Source organism: Amborella trichopoda, chromosome 6 (genome assembly GCF_054954075.1).
Source record: "Amborella trichopoda isolate Santa Cruz 75 chromosome 6, AtrichopodaSantaCruz75HAP2 v2.0, whole genome shotgun sequence".
Lineage (NCBI taxonomy): Eukaryota > Viridiplantae > Streptophyta > Magnoliopsida > Amborellales > Amborellaceae > Amborella > Amborella trichopoda.
Window position 1 is genome coordinate 46,402,852 of NC_142341.1, and position 21,855 is coordinate 46,424,706.

Consider the following 21,855-nt stretch of genomic DNA (forward strand, 5'->3'; position numbering starts at 1 on the left):
TGAAAAAATCTCCATAATAGCTTTAAAATCACTTTCAAGTAGAAGTTAAATTGCGGAGGAATTAAGATATTTGAGGGTTATTTGAATATCATAATTTATGATTTCACTCTATCAAACAAAATATATAAACTCATAAAATTAATACTATAGTGGGTTATATATTATTAAAAAATATTATGATATTAGGGTGCTATTAAGTAGACCATTTGTAAAACAAAAAATATTTTCATTGAAAAGACTATGCTTACGTCGTCCTTAACCTCAAATCTCATCACCTTCATAATCTCCAACCGGGGAGGGGTAGGATCTACCATTTTGAAGTTGTATTCGGCATAATCGCTTGCCTCTTACTTTTATGATATTTCAAATATCGGACTAGCATCTTGTAATATTCTTTCTGTTCATTTCCTTTTTTCCAATAGTACAATAGGCAAGAATCAAACTTAGGAATATGGTTTGGCTAAGGTGAATGATGAAATGGGCTTTTATATTTTTATCTCTTGTTTTAACTAATTTTTATAGATATTAAAATTGGGTTTAGGTTATATAGTATTTTAATTATAAAAAAGTACACAAAGAGACCACGTACTTTATGTACAAAGAAGTCGAAATCACTATTGTCTGTCAGATTTCAAACCGGGTAGTCATAAGAGTATCATTTACTAGACTCAAAGTTAAAAAATGAACAATTACGTATGTACCTCATTTAAATATGGTAATTATGGCCTAGTTCAAATTTATGGACTTTTTACATGGAGGTCCATTTATTTTCCGAATGTTCCCCTCATTCCTAAGTTGAAAATATCATACTTCTTTTTTTATTTTATTTTTAAGATTTATTGAAATGTGGGGATTGGTATGAGATCTGGATCCTCGGATTGCCCTATACTTGAAATATATGGTCTAATGTTCAAGATATCGGACTAAAATTTTAAAAAAGAGAGCCACATAGGTTGGCCTGATATTCTTGATATCGGACCTCCCCAACTACTACCTAAAAACCTACTTAAGCTCTTGGAGGTCAGTTGGACCGTAAACCTTTTGAATTTTTTCCCATTTCCTTGGTCCCATGAGTACACTTTTACTTTTTCGAATGACAAGTTTATCTAAGCTCTTAGGCTTCACTAAATTTCACCAAATTTTAAACTTTTTTATGGTACACAGGGTCTTTGTGGTTTGGCAAACCACTTAAGATATAAAGACTTGAAAAATCTTGGAAGGCTTTATGGGAAGGGTTGGCGGTCCGATATTGTAGACATCAAACCGCCCTATTTTTTTGTCTTTTCGAAAACTTTGATCTAATGCCTCTAACATCGGACTCTGTGCTTTAAAAAAATTATGAGGGATGGATGGTTCAATGTTTCCAACACTGAACTGATCCCTACATCAAAATTAAAAATAAAAATAAAAAAACAGTCTAGTGTTTGGAACATCAGACATTGCAACAAAATAGAAAAATAAAAAAAAATAAGGGTGTGGGGCTTTTTTTTTTCTTTTTTTTTTTTAAAAAAGAATGGGTTCAATGTTCCAAATATTTGGGTTGGTGTACTTACGCGTAATATTTTCATAAAATTGTATCAGTCTGTAGTTATTGTATTTTAAATATAGTGTGGACATAGTCTTTTTAAAAACAATCTCGAACTTTGTGACATACCCCTAGCTTCCCAATTTGACATATAATGACTTAGAATAAATGCGACCTCATTGTAACAAAGATAAATAATCTCATAGTATACAACCCCTTTATATTTATTTAAGTCAATGTATTTGCGTGTTTTTTTACTAGTAGACAATTGACATATATAATTGGAAATTAAAATTTAAAAGGATAAAGAGTTATAATTTAGTTGTGGTTAGAGTTTTTTTGAGAAGCAAGTTAGTTTTTGGGGGTTTTTCATCTATATATAAGTTTTAGATAATAAAATAAAAAGGTAGATTATCCCATCTCATTATTTTTGCTTATTTGGTTTTTTGTTTATTTATTTCCTTTTCTCTTTGCCTTGTCGATGCCAGTGAGGGAGAAAATAAACAAATAAAAAATAAATGGTGAGAGAATATACATCTTTTAGAGAGACTGCAACAATATCGATCCCAAAATGTTCTACTCACACTTAATGAAGTGTTTGATTATAGAAGAGAAAGCCCCCTATTTCAGGAAATATGGAAGCCGCAAAGGAGCAACTTCCTATTTCTTTTAAATCACTGTGGAATGCGACACTTCCATTTTGTGGCTTCCAGTGGGTTAAAACAAATATGGGAGTGGGATTGGTGGAACTTGGATCTCCCACTATCCAAAAGTTATATCAAAATAGACACACCGTTAATAAGCATCTTGTAGTGAAACTATGGAAGTCGAACATAATTTTGATTCCTCTTTCGAGATCCTCATAAAACTTGGGAAAATCGAATTCAATACCGACATGTCATGGATGCTATACAGGTCGTGTATTCTTGCCTCCATATTTGCCCATTACATTTAGGATTAGAACCCCAAGTCAGTCATAGAGTTTAATTCATTGATAGGGTTAGATAGTGTTGAATCTACATAATCGTGAGCACCCTCTTCTCGATAATATGTATTTTCTAATCATGTCAACCATCAAGTTATTTCCAATCTCTTCTCCAAGTTCACCGATCTCTCGTACAATTTCTCAATATCTTTTTTTTGAGCAAGATCAATACGTTTATTAGACTTTAATCTAAGGAACTAACATCATCAGAAACAACTAGAGAGGATAAAGAAGTACCCCCTTTGGTAAGAAGGTTAGCTACAAAATTGGCCTCCCTATAAACTTGCAAGAAGGATACTGCTAAACTTGTCGCTAAATCCATGACATGCAACCAAAGAGACCGAAGTTCCCAGAAAACTTTTTGCTCCAATCTACACCACTTAATCACATTTAGAGAATCACATCAATAACGCAGCTTGAGTGTAGATTCTTCTCCAAAAAGATCTTCAAGCCACACAATAAAGCTTTTAATTCAGCAAAATTAGCAGTTTTGACACCTATGGGCCCAACAAATGAGAAAACAACACTTCCATATCAATTCCTCAAAATACCACCAATTCCAGCCAACCCTGGGTTGCAAATAAAACTCCCATCGAAGTTTAGCTTAAAACTATCGTGGCATGGAGCAATCCAAATACTTATAGGACGAGGAGTACTGTGTCCAAGAGAGAATAGATTATGCAAATTGACCATAACATCCACCTTACTAATACCCCAACCTTCCTTTTGAACTGACAACCACGCCCAAATCGTAGTCTTGCAAATATGGAGCAAACGATCAAAGGAGCAAATAACTCCCTCAAAGGTCGTTCGATGCCTCTCCCTCCACACTTCTCAAAGGATCGTACCAACACAAATTTTCCAAATTTGTTGCCCTGTTTTTGGTAAAGAAGTGACTTTCAAAGAGGATACAATACCCCCTATTGATTGTGGTAATGGCATTAGAACACCCACCATCCCAAGCAACCAATACCACAACCTCGCAGTAAATGACCAATGAATTAAAAAGTGTGCTCCATGTTCAGCATCTTATTTACATAAGAGACACACATTAGGCTGAATTTTTCCTCTCTTAATCAAATTGTCCACAATTAGAATTTTATCATTTGCTGCCAACCAAATAAAAATCTGTACCTTATAGGGAATTGGTTATTTCCACATTTGTGTAATGTTACTATTCAACCATCTCCATCGATCATGAAAAAATAAGTTATAGCAAGATTTCACCGAGAAGAAGCCATTACTTTCAATTTCCCATATCAGTTCATCTTCACCGTTGATAGAAACATAGACTTCATCAACGGACTCCATAAGTTGATACCATTGGTCGAGAAACTCATTGCTTAGACGTCCATATGCAAGTTGTATGTCCCAAGAAACATTTTGCCCTCTCCTATCTATCGCCTCATTGACTTTTAAATTGGGTATTGTTATAATGTTGTATAGATCCTGGAAAGTCGATTTCAAAGGGTAATCCCCCAGCCAAAATGAAACCTTCTCACCCCTTCCAACAGCCCAGCGAAAATAACCTGAAATCATAGGTCTACAACTCAATAGAGATCTCCACAGTAGCGACGAATCCTGCCCCCTATTACTTCCCAACCACAATTGTGATCTATCCATACCACATTTAGCAAGTAAAACTTTATACCAAAGATGGTCGTTCAAATGAAGGCTGCGCCACCACCAGTTACATTATAACGCAAGGTTAAAAGTTTTTATTTTGCGAATCCCCAAACCACCTTCTTTCTTCGGAGTGCATATTCTATCCCACCTCAAAATGTGATACTTTATATTTCTTTCAAAGAAGCACCATAGAAAGTCTCTCATCATTTTTTCCAATTAATTTGCAATTGATCCTGAGATAGAATTCAAAGACATTTGGTAGACAGCCAGATTGGTCAGGCAAAAACGAAGCAAGGTTACTCTTCCCCCAAATGAGAGAGATTTGGGCTTCCAAAGGTCAAGCTTTACCTGAACCCGCTCTATAATCCTATCCCATACTGAGATAGAGAGTCTCGAATATGAGATCGAAATCCCCAAGGAGGTAACAGGAAAGCTTCCCACCTTAAATCCAATCGAATTTGTCAAATTTACAAACTCTGAAGCTATACAATTAATCCCAATAATTGAAGATTTATTGAAATTAACTTTAATGCCCAAGGTCACCTCGCAACATTCCAGAAACCTTGCAATCTGAGTAACTTGAGTAGCATCGGCGTCACAAAAGATTAGGGTATCATCGATATATTGTAAGTGAGAAATCACAATATAGGAGTTAGCAATCTTAAAACCCGAAAAGAAACCATGATGTTCAATCTTAGAGAGCATCAAACTGAAGTATTCAACATAGATTGTGAAAAGAAATGGGGATAAAGGGTCTATGTTGACTATGAGACCATTTATTTATGTTACAAGAAAGTCACAATTGCTCCTACTCATTAGATGTCAAACTGGATGGCTTGAGATGTTTCACAAAGTTTGAGAATTTTTTCTTTGAACTTTGAATCTATTAAGAATATTTTTTTTGAACTTTGAATCTAGTGAATGACACTCATACAACCATCCGATTTGAAATCCAATAGACAAGAGTAAGCGCGACCTCTTGTACAAAAAATAAATAGTATCTTTGATACTTTTTCATAAAAATAGATTGTGAGATAATATACCTCTCTCAAGGTCGGCATAAATCAACCTTAGAAGAATATTCCCACAAGACCCAAAATTAGCAATTGGTTGGGTCTGGTTAGATCCGGACCTATTCGGATCTAGGTTTTGAATCCAAATCAAACCTGGCCTGTTGGGTATAGAAGATGGACCCATACCTGTACTCGTCGGGTCTCGGGTCTAGTTGGATCCATTGCTACCCTCACTATGAGTTTCCTTTCTTTCTTTCTTTTTTTGCTCTTTTTTTATTATCAAGTGCCCATATTATTGGTAACAAGGTCACAATCACCGGCCACTATATTTCAAATCGTCTAATTTATCATTTAATAGCTAAGTATGACTACGAGTTCTTATTGTATAAGATCCTTAATACACCTAATTGAATAGGGCTTGAAGTATTTTATCTCCAACAATTTACGGGTATGGGTCAGGTACAATCAAACCCGACACAGACCCAAATAGTGTTCGGGTCCAGGTTTTGGTCCCGAACTTAAGCCACTGGATCCAAATGTTAGACCCATACCCAGACCAGTGTTAGGTATACCCGGCAGGTCCCAGATCGAGTTTGGGTCCATTGCCACCCCTAAACCCAATGCCTCTCTCTCTTCCCTTTATCAAATTACAGCTCTTTGATGAAGGCACCTCTGCAAATCCAACGCGCCCAATGCTCTCTCCCTATCTCTCAATGAAATAATCATAAAGCATCATTTTGCAGCAATGGGTCATCAAATGATCATGCACGCATCCTCTCCTCACCATCCAATACCCAACGAGCTCTCACTACTACCACCCACACCATAACCTGGAACCCCTCTAAAATGTTCATTTGGGCCTGCAAAGCCCACCTGCGAGCCCACCATAGGCTCCACCGGTGGAGCCTAAAACCAAAGCAATAGGTGCATTGCTGAAAAATTAGGGTTTGGGCATGACTTTATTAGGATGAGGACCCAATATGGTGTGACTAAGGACTATTGGCCTATGAGGCCATGTCAAAGCCCTCAAATTAGGGTTTGGTAGAGAGAATTTGGTCAAGCCAAATTAAGGTTAGGTAGTGCTGCACCTGAACTTGGGTATGTAGGTTGTAGGTTCTTCCCTATAATGTTGAAGTTGATTTCTCGAGATTGAGGAGATGAAATTTGGCATCAGGACAATTGTGGGCAATTGTCTCCATTATTCAGGGGGAGAGATTGCTGGAAATTTAGGACACGTTTGTTTCGAGTGAAAATATTTTTTTATGTGGTTAAGTGTGAGAATATTTTTACATCAATTGGTCGAAGTGCATCTTTTCACAACAATTTATAATTAATTAGTGTGAAAATATTCACACCTAATCACCTAATTATATGAGAAAAATATTTTCAGCTGTAACTTCATCGAAAAAGGCCACATAAGCAGATTTGCATGGGATTTGTGGCTGAGGTTTGGACGCACATAGGTAACCATGCCATCATAGGTAAGTGGAATTTGAGGAAGAGTCTTGGTGAAGTTGACGACTTGGGTTGGGCAAACTACTTTCAACACCAAACAACTTTATAACATTAGAAATGAGCGGATATACTATGCTTCCATGGGAGTAAATATTGTACAGTTACTCCCTCGGGTAGGAGACTTACTTGGGAAAAGTTTTTAATCCAAAATTTTAGGAACCACCTAAAAATTACTAGATGATTGTGTTCAAAAGAAAAAATTTGAATTTCGAGTAATCGCTAGATGATCATGTTCAAAAGAAAAAAAAATTGAATTTTGAGTTTTTTAGCATTTGTTAAATCATGAGGCATTATTTTTTGAGCCTATAGAAAATGCTATTTAGAAACTTTTTATTTTGTGTTTGTCTATTCCTAAAAATACTCTTCAATTGGGTTTTACTTGAAGGAGTAGATGGACGGTATGCTCCCTTGTGAGCATGAAACCTTTTGGCATTAGAAAACATCTCTTAAGTCTTTTTGACTCTGTGCTCCTAAAAGAAAAACCACTTTTTATAAAAGAAAAACCCTAAAATTTAACTTAGAAAAACCCTAAAAATTAACTTACTCCTTAAGAAACCTTAACTGTAATTAATCGTCAATTTCCATCAATTTAAAACTAAACTCTGAAGTTTACCCTTCAATCTATTACTAAGAAGAACACAAATACTCCAACATAAATAAATAAATGACCATACAACCTAAACCTAATTTTAGTATCTAAAGAATTAGTAAAGAAAAAATATAAACATTTATTACATCAATCAACATCTAACTAAATAAAGCCCTAGCCTGTTTCCTAAAATATCTTTTTATTGAATAGTTCAGCAACTGAAATCAAAATAAAGATGTAGTCTTGCTAAGGTCTACAGCTAAAGGATATATATTTTTGTGATTTTCTTATGTAGTATGTGCAACATAAACTAAGGGTAGATTTCACAAACAATAAATTGAAAGCACCCTTCTATTCAAAATTTGAAGTATTTTATTTTTTTAATTACAATATCATAAACTTTTATTGATCAAAGAAAAAGGCATATTTTTCAAAATTAACTATTGAAGTAGAGAAGTGTTGTGACCCGTGCCTTTGGTAACATAACTAAAACTATAAAGGTTTATTAAAATGGAAAAGTTTATATAAGGTTGCAACCAAAATGTAAAATTAAGGTGTACTTCAAAAATCCATCAATGCCGTTGGTGACATAACTAAAACTATAAGCGTTTATTAAAAGGAGAATGTTTATATAAGGTTGCAAGTTTAAAATGTAGAATTACATATGCACCTCAAAAATCCATCATAGAAGGTTGTTTTGACGTTGAAAAACTCTCTAATTGATCATCTCGACATTGAGATGTATAAATATGAAAAAAAAAAAAAAAGATTTTCAGTCCTAGAAATAGTACATCTTGCAACACATAATCTAGACGGCTCATTTTCAAGATTTTCATATATTTATAGATCTACTTGATTTTAACCATTTTTGGAATTTAAAATTTTATTCTTTGCTATAAAAATGAATTTTCAGATAATCTTAAGGAAATTTTTATATCAAAATTACCTGTGATAAATTTTGGAGGTGCTTCTTAATTGGATTGTTTAAGGTTGCAACCTTATAAAAACCATACCCTTATTAAAATGGAAAAGTTTATATAAGTTGCAACCTCAAAATGTAGAATTAAGGCGTACCTCAAAAATTCTTTACAAAAGGTTGTTTTGAGTTCGAAGACCTTCTAATTGATCATATCGACATTGATATGCATAAATATGAAAATAAAATAAGATTTTGAGTCTTAAAAATAGTGTATATTGCAACACATTATATGGAATGTCCATTTTCAAGATTTTCGAATGTTTATAGATCTAGTCATTTGAACCGGTTTTAGAATTTAAGATTTTATAATTATAATTGAAATAAAATTTCAAGACATTCTAAAAATTTTTATGCAAAAATTATGCTTATTATAAAATTTAGAGTCGCCTTAATTTGATTGTTTAAGGTTGCAACATTAAACAAACCACAACCTTGTTAAATTGTGGGTATCCAAACTAGTCTCTTTATCACGATTAACAGCAAGAGGGGCAAATTAGTTACTTGGCTTCCACTTTTCTTTTGGAGTGGTAACTCAAGACTCTCACTATTTATCAAAAACTGATGTATAATAAGAGTAATATCTTGGAAAAAAAGAAGAAGTAAAGTGAAAGATGAGAGAAAGGGATAGAATTTGAAATGAGTGGCATGGCAATAAGAGATACAATTCGAAATAAATATATATGAGAGATCTTAGGTGTAACTCTAATAGGTAATAAGATAAAAAAAATAGATTTAGATGAGCTGGCTATGTGCAACATGAACCCAATATAACACCTATTAGGAGGTGCAAGTTAGTTCAAGGAGAAGACTAAAAAAGGCAATGGCCCAAAAAGATATAATTGGAAGTAGTGCGAAAAGATACGGTGACTTATGACTTTATTGAGGATATAACTATTGACAGAGCAAAATAGTGGTCAGAATTCATATAGCCGACTGCAAATAGTTAGAAAAAAGCTCTGATGATAACGATAATAGAGTTATACATAAGAAGATCAGAGCTTTGCAGATGCCTTTGACAACCTTTTGTTCTTAAAGCATCAATAAGCCGCAGGAATTATGACACAAGAAACTAGCAAAATCATCCATCCACCTTGTAATCAATACAAAAATACACTCTTTGTTGGCTCCACTACCCTGATATCTACCTCAAACTTTAGCCGTCCTGAAAGCCCCTCTCACATTATGTGTATTGGAGGAGCACGCTCGTGTTGAGCTCGATGTTTGACCAAAGTTCATCAATATCTCTATTCCTTTCCTTATTGGTACGATTCATTGGAAGATTACCTATGTCTCTCAAGCAAAGTTTAAAAAATCTTCGATTTAGATTGGAATCATTTAATCTGAATCGAAAATTATCAACGTCGAATTGATTATGGTTCCCTCCCATGACATGCCGATATTGTAAGAGATCTGACTGGTTCTAGCAGAACATTCCCTTTTTTATTTTTATTATGTCATAGAACCAAGCAAAATTGTCCTTTTTCAAAATTTAAAACTTTTTTAATATCAGGTTTGGGAATCCAGATTGCCGATCCACTGAATCAGATTGAAAATCCAGAGAGACAATCTGGATCATAGAACGGTGTTTTTAAATCTTGCTTTCAAGCATTGCTCAATTTCACTAAAATTTGTGTCCTACCCTGCACCATACCATAGTATTACCTATGTTGAATCTCCTATCTATAATTACTATTGTGGGAAGGCGCTAGGCGTTCTTGTACCCATTCTTAAGGGCCTATAGCTCCGCTTTGTTAGGTATGTGTGCATTTAGTTTGTAGAAGCTCATACTCCCTTGGGAAAGGGGCTGGGGTCGTGGTGGTAGCACCCCACACCGTAATCATCATGTTATGGTTTTCATTTCCATTAACACCACCCACTAACACTTTCAAAAAACTAACTATTTTTAAACTATTTGAAAAAAATGGGTAGGGGCCTGCTTTCCACAGAATTACCCAAAAAATACAAAATAAGCTAAGACTCCTTGGACCCAAAATTTTTATCAAGATTTATAGGGCTTGAAATTTTGTGAAGGTGTCTTGATTTACTCTGTGTTCAACTTCAGTAGAATAAAAAAGTTCAAATCGGGCTTAGGCTTGAATGGCTAGTTGTTGATATTTAGTAGTGTTGTACCTCAAATTTTAGTCCTACCACTAAACTACTCGACCAATAATAAATAAATAAACAAACGATGCAATTTCCATGAGCCTTAGGTGAAAACAAAATACAACCTCACTATACACTATTTTTCATAACAGTAATTGCCAAGGTCGAGAGATTGATTTGAAGGTTTTTTGATGTCAGAACTATAAGTTCCTGTGTGTTATGAGATAAAGCTTTACTTATTGGGCAATGATTTCATGCAACCGTTGTATAGTAATATGATGCAACAACCTTAAAAAACCATCTTATGGCCATTTGTTGGATCCAAATTTTGAAATATACACTCTTTTCATTCTAATGAAAAATCATAAAAAAAGAAAAAATTGAAAACATAACCTAGAAAATATTTTTTTACCCCAATTAACATAGGCCATTCATTTTGGTGAGATGCTTAGATCTAGGCTTTAGAATGATTTTTTCGTTTCCAAATTTGTTGGATGATTTTATTATCATTAGATGAACAATGTTAAAAAAGGAAAAAATAATTTTGAGTTTATAAAGGCTAAGATTTTGAAATTCATAAAATGCATGGTCTAGATCCGTTTTTGGAGGGGACTAATTTTGACAATATCTAGGATTAAAATTGAACGTTTTTTGGGGGGGGGGGGGGGGATTGATTATTGAGATGGAGAGAGTGCGTGTGCAAAATTTGAGGTCATACAAATATCACAAACATGGTTTTCTAGAAGTGCCATTGCATTATACTATGATACCACCATTGCATTCGATCATTACTCTTACTTATTTGGAAAAGTTATTCATGAGTGACTCACCAACATCTATCTCTAAGATATACATTGCAAAAAACCCACATGCTAAAATGAATTTAGATGGTATAGAAACTTTCATAAAAAATCACATTTTAAATATTGAAAATCTTATTTTATTTTTATATTGATGATCATCTTAACATAAGATCATAAGTGCCTAAATTTTTGAATTAAAAATCCATTCTTAAGATAGGTTTAAGTGGGGGACCGCATATATACAATATGAGTTAGTGGACTCATAGAAGCCCATCCTACGTATTTCGAAAACTATTTTCCAAAAAAATAAAAAAAATAAAAAAAATGGAAAAGTTCATGGGTTATCAGCCATGTTGTACATGTATCTCAACCGTCCCTCGTCAAAAAGAACAATTACGATGATCGAAGAACATGATGTGCAAGAAAAATCATAAGTTATTTTCCCTCCACTGTTTGAAAATTGAGCACGATCCCATATTCAGTTTACTACAGTAGTAGAATATTCAAAGGGAAAGCTCCATCTGCCAAAAAAAAGTATGATTCTAAGAAAGAGAAAGCAGATATGGCCATGACACCTTATCTTCTCCGCCTTATCCCAATTTGTAGTCACGTGAAATTATAAAGCACAAAACTAGGGTATGGATGCTTTCGTCATTTAATGATGTATAAAGGGTAGCTGGTCATTTCCCATAAAAAAAACCTCTCTCACGTTCTCCTTACTCAAGTAAATTAAAAGAAATTAAAAATTCTAAAAACTAAAATTATTATTTGCAATATTTTTGTTTTATTTTCTATCATTTTGAAAAAGATTTGAAAATATGTTGGCCATAAAAAAAGTTAATCTCTATTTTTTTCATTTTTTGGAATATTTGAAAGGGATTGTACTTCTAGTCAAGTAAATCTTTTTTTTTTACTATTTTTTTAACCTCATTTTATTGTGTTTTTGCTTAGGGACACATTTTCTACGAATCCATGTAGAAATGAGTCGTCTCTTAAAAACTATTTTTGAGATGGACTTTTGCTTCTGGACTTAATTTTCAAGGATATGTAATCTTTAATATGGAGATCCTAAATATGAAAAAATTAATAAGTTTTGGAAATTTTCTATTAAAAAAATATTTGAACCGCTTGTTTCAATTGTTTTTAAATGGGCCACGTATTTGCATCCATCTTTAAAATAGATGCTTTATACCTCGGGGACCACAAATGTAGAAATGCAGTCCCGACTGCATGAAACAATTTTCCTGTGCTTAAACTTACCTCTCCTATTTTTTATTTTTGTTTTTTTTAATTTTGTTTTTTTACTGCTACAGTACTTAGGCCGAGTACTTGGATCATGCATGGGCTGAGTACTCACTCCAAGCAATGGTTTCAAACACCACCCCTCACTTTTTTTCTCTCATGATTGACGGCTCAGTTTCGAATTCCATCTAGGGTTGGCAACGGGTTGGTTTCCGGTCCCAATTGTCCTACCCTAGAAAAGGGTGGCTTGAGAGCCAAGCTAGGGTTGGGTTACAAAGGGCCAAGGGTCGTGCCAAGCCAGCCGACCCTGTCCCTCTTTATTAATGATTTATTTTGTTTTTCATTTGTTTTTGGGCCCGGCTCAAAAAAGGCTAACCTATTTTGCCTTGTTTTGGCTTGGCCAGGCCTTGGTCAGCCCTATAAGATTAAGGGCCAAGGTAGTCCCACCCCAAGCCTAGCTCGTTACCACACCTAATTTCACCTTTATGGCCTAGGCCCAGGCCCTGGTCTGGACTAGGCTGGGCCTAATAAAAATATAAAATATTAAAATAAAATAAAAGAAACTACTGGACCGGGCCAACGCCCTCGCCCAGCTGAGGCCCTAAGCCACATGCCGAGCCCTACTGTTTAGGGCCGGGCTCGCCGGTCATTAGAAAGTTTGAACCGTTCCGTCCTCTCCATCAGTCTGCTCACTCTGTCTGCTGCCCTGGTGAAATTCTTAAATGGACCACATCGTCCAGGAAAGCTGCATTCTCTCGCTCTTCATCTCCCCTTCTCTCACCACCACTCATTTTACTCATGTTTTCATCCGTTAATGCTCCTTTTCAAACATTCCTCTCCACACTTCAAAAACTTAAGAATCACAAAACCAGCACAATCCCCACAATCCACGAACATGCCCAACAATCGCTCTGCAACTCCGCCCCTTCATCCATGGCCGCCATGACCCTAACCCTATTCCTAATCTGATCCCTCTTCCTCCTCTCTCTGAAATGACTTCTACTTCCTCTCCCACTTACTTTTTCTCCTCTAATGCCTCCAATTCTCTCTACAAAAACCCTAACTTCTGCAATTTCAAACACTCCCCTCTCCTCATCCACTTCACCAGAGCTCTCCAAAACCCGAATGGCCTCCGCCCCCTCCCTATTCTCCGGCCAAATCGCCGGAGTCCGCGACCAGTTGCTGGAATATCACAATTTGCAGAGGATTCCGGCCATGAAAAGCTCAACCAAACACTGAAGTCCTCAGATGCAAATGATCTCCCTGAAATGGCTCGAGCCTTCAATGTATCTTCGCAAACGGCCTCAGCAATCACAGTCTGCACAGCCGTGGCCGCCCTTTCCTTTCCTCTTCTCATGAAATCGTTGGGGCAAGGAATGGCCATGAAAACTAGGGTTTTATCGTACATAACCTTGCTCTCTGGTTTCTACATGGCCTGGAACATAGGGGCAAACGATGTAGCAAACGCCATGGGAACAAGTGTAGGGAGTGGAGCTTTAAGCTTGAGGCAAGCAGTGGTTACAGCCGCTATTCTCGAGTTCTCTGGAGCTTTGTTAATGGGGACTCACGTTACGAGCACCATGCAAAAGGGGCTTTTGGTGGCCTCTGTGTTCAATGGAAATGCGTCGCTTCTTTTTGCTGGGCTTCTCTCTTCTCTCGCAGCTGCCGGAACTTGGTTGCAAGTGAGTTGATCATCCTGTTTTCCGGTCACTGGTTCATTTTACGGCGGAATCATGGCCGCACTCTACAACTATCCGGCGAACTGGTTTTCCGGCGCCGAGAAACGGGTGGCCGTGATCGTTTTTGCTTTGGGTAGTTAGGTGATGCAATCCACCTTTCGTTCAGAAAACGGAAGGTGGTGATGAATTACCGTACGGACGATAGGAAGTCCAATTCCGATATAACTATTCATTTCCCCGTCGATTATCTGAACGGACGGTAAATTGCGGCCCGGGTACCAACCACGTGCACAACGTCCGGAACCTAACAAGCTGGCCACTCACGTTTTATCTGTGATGGTAATCATTGGTATTTTCCACCCATAGAGATGGTGGAAATACCAATGTTAGGATGTGCATAATTAATAATTTTAAGGATGCAGTTTGTACGGGCAAAGGTTCTAAACAATCAATGTAAAGCCTACCTTCAACCAAAGTAAAACATACCTTCAAATTGTGTCGTGTGGTTTAAATACTGGAAATGTTTGTGATAGCTTTCAAATTTATTTTTATCCGTACTTATAAAATTTAAGGCTTTAAAAATATTGTAGATCTAGCGGATTTATGAAAATCTTGAAAATTAACGGTTCAAAAATGCATTATGAGATGCATTATTTTTAAAACTTGAAATCCATTCTTTTCTCATAAAACAACCTCTTACAGTAAATTTTTTGAGGTGCGCCTTAATTTGATTGTTTAGAGCCTCGCACCTATATAAACTTTTTCTTTATCGGATAATTTAAACCACTATATACTACCTTATGTCACGTGCTTTGAACAAATCGAGGTTAGATGAAAAATAATTTTTGAAATTTTTAAATCAAATGAAATATTCGTGTATATTTCAGATTTTATTTTTATTTTTTAAGTCAATCAACAATATTTTAATAGCTGCTTAATTTTCTATCGAGCCTTCTCTATTTTTCTTTTCTCTTTTTGGAATGCAGGAATTATTAACATATCTATTTTTACCTTAAAATAAAAAAAACAGATTTTTTCTTAAATTTTCTTTTTTTAGATGAGCCAAATTCAATTGTCAAACTTGCTCCTATTTCTTATGTAGAGTAGATTATCTTTTTTTCAAAACAGGATTTGATAAATATGAAAGAGGTTTTTAAAGGGAGGGTAAATACATTTGTTTTTGGTATCATTGATCTTAAATAACAATTCATTGTAATTTTTGAGTTTAGAGATAGTAGGAATGAAAGTTTAGAGAAGGAGAAAGAGAGTGGGAGATTTAAGGAAATTTTGAGGGAAAATAAGAGGAGGAGAAATTTAAAAGTCGCACTTCTATTTATGTACAGTAGCTAATGGAATGTGCATAGATACAAATTAATTTTTTGAATGTTTAATTCAATAGAAACTTTGATATGATACTCTTTACTGTTTTATTTAGTTTTTAAGTCATTGGATATTACTCTTACAACTTTTAAGTAAACTATCTAAGTATCTAGTTTTATTTAATTTTTCATGCTTTATTTCATTTCTTCTATTCAATCTATTTTCTTAGTTCTTTCTAACATAGGTTCCAATTTATTTGAGATTTTACCTCTGTGTTTTTATGAGAAACCCTATGTTGATGGAATTCTGATTTGAATTATGTATAAAACTCTCCTATTCAATCTCTATCACTAAGCTAGGGAGGTTTATCTTTTTTAAACATACCATTCTCCTATTCTCTCTCTCTCTCTCTCTCACACACACACACACACACACAGATGCACACATATACACACACATTCAAATATGTATTTAGACTATATCTTCTCCCTTACTGGTAGACATCTGAGTTTGGGTGAGGGAGGTCGACGGTTCGAACTCTTAGAAGCCCATAGCAATTTTAATGGCCATGACCTCCCAAGAATATCCCTCTGTCTAAAGTCTAAAATGATGATTACACCTTGACATTTTGGTTCCTGAGCTGCATATAATTACCATAGCATAGATTGATGATATAGTAGAGATACGTCTGGTTACTATGCTGCATTTATATACCATACTTTATAAACTGATGATAAACTAGAGATGTTTGTTTGGTCTTCTTGAATTATATCTCGTCCTGAGCTGCATATGTGTGTGTGTGTGTGCGTATTTGTGTGTGTGTATGTGTCCATGTGCACGCGTGTGTATGACATAGCTCGTGGCTTGATGATGAAGCAGAGATATATGTCTTTTTTTTTTTGTTCAATCTGTTCTAAGAAAAGTGCAACCTTTACTTCAAGACAATTATCATGATATGGTTTGTTCGGGAAAATTTCATGGGTATGTTTGTTCCTGTAACTTGCTCGAAGCTTAGATTTGAAAGCATGCTATTGGTTCTGCAAATGAACTCATAATCTAGAGTGCACAGCTGAGGGGGCTCTACTCTAAATATGACATCATCCCAATGCCTCTTGTGTATTCATCTTTTTAAAGTTAAATGACGAAATTTGTTGAGTGGCAGAAACATCTGGAGGTAAACTTCTATCATGTTTGATTAATGGAGCTAAGTTTACTCTGAATTTGGAAGACTATGAATGTCATATTTGAGCCTTTCTGTCATTACTTTTGATCATGTGCTGATTTCCAGTTATGTAGGTTTTACTATTTGCAAAAATCGCTGATTCTTGTCCATGGCAAAGTATTTGTTTCTCAACTGTTTGGGTTAGTCAACTGTGCACAAAGTTATTGTTGGCTACTTCAAAAAAGATAAAAGATGTTCTGCCTTTACTTCTACTTTTATAGCTTTATCATTTGGCTTTCAAAAGTAAAGTGGGCAAAAGTGGTTTTCTTCTTTTCTTTTTTGGACTTGAATATTTTTCGTAGGGAATTCTTCCTGAGTTTTGAGTATAATTGTGTTTTCTGTAGCCGCATATTTGTGCAAATGCTTATCCGAATCCATCATGGTCTCTAGATAGCAGATTGTTCTGTTTTCCTGGCACCACTGAGAGTTAGGCTTTAACTTTGATGTGATGTTAGTTTTACCAACTTGTGGGGTTATGTCCATTCAGGTTGCTTCATATTTCGGTTGGCCAGTCTCCACCACGCACTGCATAGTGGGAGCCATGGTGGGTTTTGGTCTTGTCTATGGAGGAGTGGGTGCAGTCTTTTGGAGCTCACTAGCCAGAGTTGCTTCATCCTGGGTCATCTCCCCGGCCATGGGAGCCGCAGCCTCATTCCTTGTCTACAAAGGCATTAGAAGGGTACCATCTCGTACCATAAACTTGTGCACTTACTAACCCCAATCTCTCTCTCTCTGTCACCCTCTGACACACAAACAGACTCACTCACATGGGCGTATGCACACATGGACACATGCTGGCACACACACTCAAGCATGCCATGAGAGCTGCAGTCACTCTCTTTCTGACACACTCTCTCTCTTTCTCTCTCTCTCACGCACACATGCCATGGGTGCTGCAGTCTCCTAGTCTGCGAATCCATTAAAGGGTACTATCTTTCTGCCTTAAACTTTAACTACAACTCACTTCAATTAACTCTCTCGCACTCTCTCCAGTTTGTATACAGTGCCCCGAACCCTGGTCAAGCTGCTGCTGCTGCCGCCCCCATAGGGGTCCTTATAGGTGTGAGTGGTGTCATCTATGCAGCCCTCCCCCTAAGCAAGTCCCTTCCCATCGCAATATGCCAATCTCTCGGATGTGGCATCATCGGTGCAATCCTCATAAGTCGAGTAATCCACAAACAACTCGGCCATCTCCTTCTCAAACCTGAATCCCCTGAACCTGACCCGAGAACCTCCCCTCAAAATCTTGGCTTTCTCTCGGATATCGCTGGCCCAAAAGGAGCTCAACTAGAGATAGTCTATGGGGTCTTTGGCTACATGCAAGTCCTCTCAGCTTGCTTCATGTCTTTTGCTCATGGTGGAAACGATGTTTCCAATGCAATTGGCCCTCTGGCCGCGGCTCTCTCTATCCTCCAAGGTGGGAGCACAGGGGCTGAAATTGTGATCCCGAATGATGTGCTAGCATGGGGTGGGTTTGGGATAGTGGCTGGTTTAATGATGTGGGGTTATAGAGTGATGGCTACAATAGGAAAGAAGATAACTGAGTTGACTCCTACAAGGGGTTTCGCAGCTGAATTTGCAGCTGCATCTGTTGTGATTGTGGCCTCAAAGTTGGGTTTGCCTATATCAGCCACGCACACGCTTGTTGGCGCGGTGATGGGGGTTGGATTTGCTCGTGGGCTTAATAGCGTGAGGGCCGAAACAGTGCGTGAGATTGTGGCCTCTTGGGTGGTCACAATACCAGTTGGAGCGGGGCTTTCTGTTGTGTACACTTGGCTCCTCACTAGGCTTCTTTCATCTGTCTTCTGATTTAGCTTCTTTCATTGCTCATCTGATGGGTTCAGGTAAGTTTTTCTCTCTTTTTATTTGATTGGGCATTTGGGTAATTGTTGCTGTGATGCTCAAAGAGGCTCTATTGTTGTCAGCTTTGTTGTATTATTGCCTTTAGTATGAGAGTAAAATGCTGTAAATATTGTCATCTTGTGAAATCACTATCATTTTCTGAAAATGAGTGGAAGACGAATTACAAAATTTATTTCATCTTTTATCTGATACTTCAGGTCAGTTTTGCTGTGGGACACTGAGAGTGAAGTGTTTTGTCCCATGGCCTGCATTGCGATGATAAATGCCCCGTAAATGTACCAGTCCACACACACACACACAAATATAAAGAAAAAATGCCTGCATATGTTGACTTGTTTATCAATAAAATTAGAAGAATAGAAAGCAACAAACTCCATTTATCCTGTTTTATCTTTCATCTGATGACTTCAGTTCAGTTTCACTACCATACACTTTGAGTGGCATTGTTTTTCCACTGGCTGTAATGTGCAGTGTTCCTGTACATCATGATTTTTCAAGCAATCTTATGTTTGTTCAAAAGTGGCTTTATTTTTCCACTGGCTGTAATGGGCAGTGTACATGTTGATTTTTCAAGCAATCTTATATTTGTTCAAAAGTGGCTTTGTTTTTCCACCGGCTGTGATGTGCATTGTTCCTGTACATGTTGACTTTTCAAGCAATCTTATATGGGCAAGCTTTCTATGCTTCCCCTACAACATGAAACTTATATACTTCCCCTTATCCAACCGTCTATTCTGAATGGAGGGCTAAGATTGCCCTAATCACAATGTCATGTCTCTACATTATTTTACTTTTATTTATTTTTATATAAACTATTTTGACACCAAATTTTGTACGTCCAATCCTCTATTAAACTCGCACTAGAGAAAAATATATATAAAAAAATTTTCCAATCAAATAAAATGACCAAAATACCCCTGAAAGTTTCAAGGGGTATTTTGGTCATTATATTTTATCGAAAATTTGTTTTAAATATTTTTTACCAAATTTCATATCAATACAATTTGTATAAAAAAATAAAAATAAAATACTCTGAGACTCTGAGACGTTGGATCTATAAGATCAAACGGTGAGTGGCTCTCTTGATCAAAATTGGACGGCTAGATGGTAGGGGAAGCATGGATCTTCTATGCTATAGAGGAAGTATAGAAACCTTTCCCATCTTATATTAGTTCAAATATGAGGCAAAAAACATACCAACTTCATCTCATCTTTCATCTGATGCTTTAACATTAGAAATGTTGTGATACAATGTAATTGACTCTGAGTGATCAATTGTTTTGGTGATTTAGTCTTAAGAGCAAGCCTGCATTCCTGTATATGTCGACATTCCTGTATATGTTGACTTGTTTATCAATGAAATGAGAACAGAAAAGTAGAAAATCCATCAGTTCATTTTGTCTTTCATCTGATAGCTTCTGTTCATTTTCGCTACTACACGCTTTGAGTAGCTTTGTTTAACCATGGGCTGTAATGTGCAGTATGCCTGTACATATTAACTTTCTAAGCATTATTAGTTTAAATATGAGCCGAAAACCATACCAACTTCATCTTATATTTCATTTGATGCTTTGACAATAGAATTGGTGTGATACAATGTAATTGACTCCAATAAAGTGAGTTCTGTTGTTTTAGTGATTTGGTCCTACACATTTTTGTCTTTATGAACCTTAAATCCTTTTCTTGATTATCAAAATGAAAAATCTATTGTGTTTATCTTTTTTTTATCAATCTATTTTGTATTCTTTCTTGAGTTTTTTGTTTTCAAACTTTGAAATAAAAGTGTGCGATCATACCTACTTTCTGATGGTTCTACATTGACTACCCGAAATAAAATTGTTGTGAGAAACCTAAAACATAAACTACAGATCTTGATCAGATATGTGCAGGTGGTTCACTCTCGAATGGCTATTGTGGATTATTATGCTCATGATAGCCATTGGCAGCATCCCCGAGACACCAATTATGTATTACTTCTGAGGCTTCCAATATCTTACTTGATTCTGTCCCGGTCGTTGTCCCCAAATGTTGTCCGGGAATTCAGAAAAAACAAAAAGAAAAAAAAAAAAAAAAAAAAGAAGAAGAAGAAGAAGAAGAAGAAGAAATTGTTGAGGTTCACTACTTGTGGACTGCTTCATCCATACCCTTTCTTTTATTGTCCCTTTTGTTCTGATTTGGATAGAGTAATAGATTTTACTTTTGCAATTTATATCTGTGGAAGAAAGAAAGAGTTCATTCCCTTCAAGAAGAAATAAAGAGGAAAACCAAAAAAACACTACTCGAGAAAAAGCCTCGTGCAGTTTGCATGCACTAGCAAAGGCACATACATTTATTAGGGATCATTTTGTCACAATAGATTTAAATGAGATGACGAATGTGTGGATTATTTTATTTATCATGGAAGACAAGTTGACGGTTTTCTTTTCATATTTTCTATCGGAAAGATTCAGTGGTCTAGCGGGCTACTATCAATTTTTAAAAAATAAAATAATAATTAGGGTGCAGTCGGCATACAGATGCATTTGTAGCTGTAGAGGTAAGGTGCACTTTCAAATTTTATCATGGTATATAATTTTGATGTAAAATGTTTTTAGGATTATATCAAGTTCTATTTTTATATCTAATCATAAAATTTAAATTTCAAAAATGGTTAAAATAAAGTAGATCTATAAATATATGAAAATCTTAAAAATAGGCTATGTTGATATATGTTGTAAAATGCACTATTTTTTAAATTTAAAATCTTTTTATTTTTCATGGTCATATGTCTCCGTATCGAGACGACCAATCAAAGGGTTTTTCAACATTAAAATTATCTTTTCGGATGGATTTTTGGGGGGCATCGTAGTTATGGAGGTAAGGTTGCAACCTTATATAAACTTTTTCCTAATAATTAAAAAAGACAAGAGAGATTGGGACTTAAATTATGCAATTTCTCCCTTAAAGACTCTACTCTAGACTGTCCCTTCAATGGAGGATCAGGTCTAGGGTTTAAAGGTAGTCAAATCATCGAAACAACTTTATAATCATCACTTTATGAGATCTATTTCTCTCATACCTCTATAAAAGTTCTTTTTAAGGATGCCCAAAGTGCCCCTTTTGAGGATTTGAAACCTTGAACAATTTAGGACATTTTGGTAACTTTGCCCTATTTTAGTGACTATGAGGAATACCTTGTTTTCGGTTCTTAATATCGAACATGATATTCATAATCAAAAGTTACTGTTAGAATTTTATTTTATTTATTTATTGGTTTCTTACACACCGTTGACTGGTATTTTATTGAGGAAATAAAAATGAAGTACAATCAGACCGGAGGCGCTTGAGGAAAGAAGAAAAGGGAGAAAACGAAAAGGAAATAAAATAAAAGATTACAACAAAGAAGCAGATT

General features: G+C 35.8%; 1 protein-coding gene across 3 annotated transcripts; it reads left to right on the top strand.

The window, feature by feature from the left end:
* The first annotated feature begins 13,256 nt into the window (after positions 1–13,256).
* Positions 13,257–20,753, top strand: PHT2;1 (phosphate transporter 2;1). 3 transcript variants are annotated; one of them, XM_011627877.3, is made up of 4 exons: positions 13,257–14,062; positions 17,089–17,280; positions 17,595–18,445; positions 20,333–20,753. In XM_011627877.3, exons 1-3 carry the CDS (start codon positions 13,373–13,375, stop codon positions 18,408–18,410), a joined length of 1,698 nt encoding a protein of 565 aa, XP_011626179.1. In that variant the 5' UTR covers positions 13,257–13,372; the 3' UTR covers positions 18,411–18,445; positions 20,333–20,753. The 3 variants fall into 3 exon arrangements, with proteins under 3 accessions (XP_011626179.1, XP_006852318.1, XP_011626180.1); XM_006852256.4 differs by having other exon boundaries at positions 20,344–20,753; XM_011627878.3 differs by having other exon boundaries at positions 20,354–20,753.
* The last annotated feature ends 1,102 nt before the right edge of the window (positions 20,754–21,855 follow it).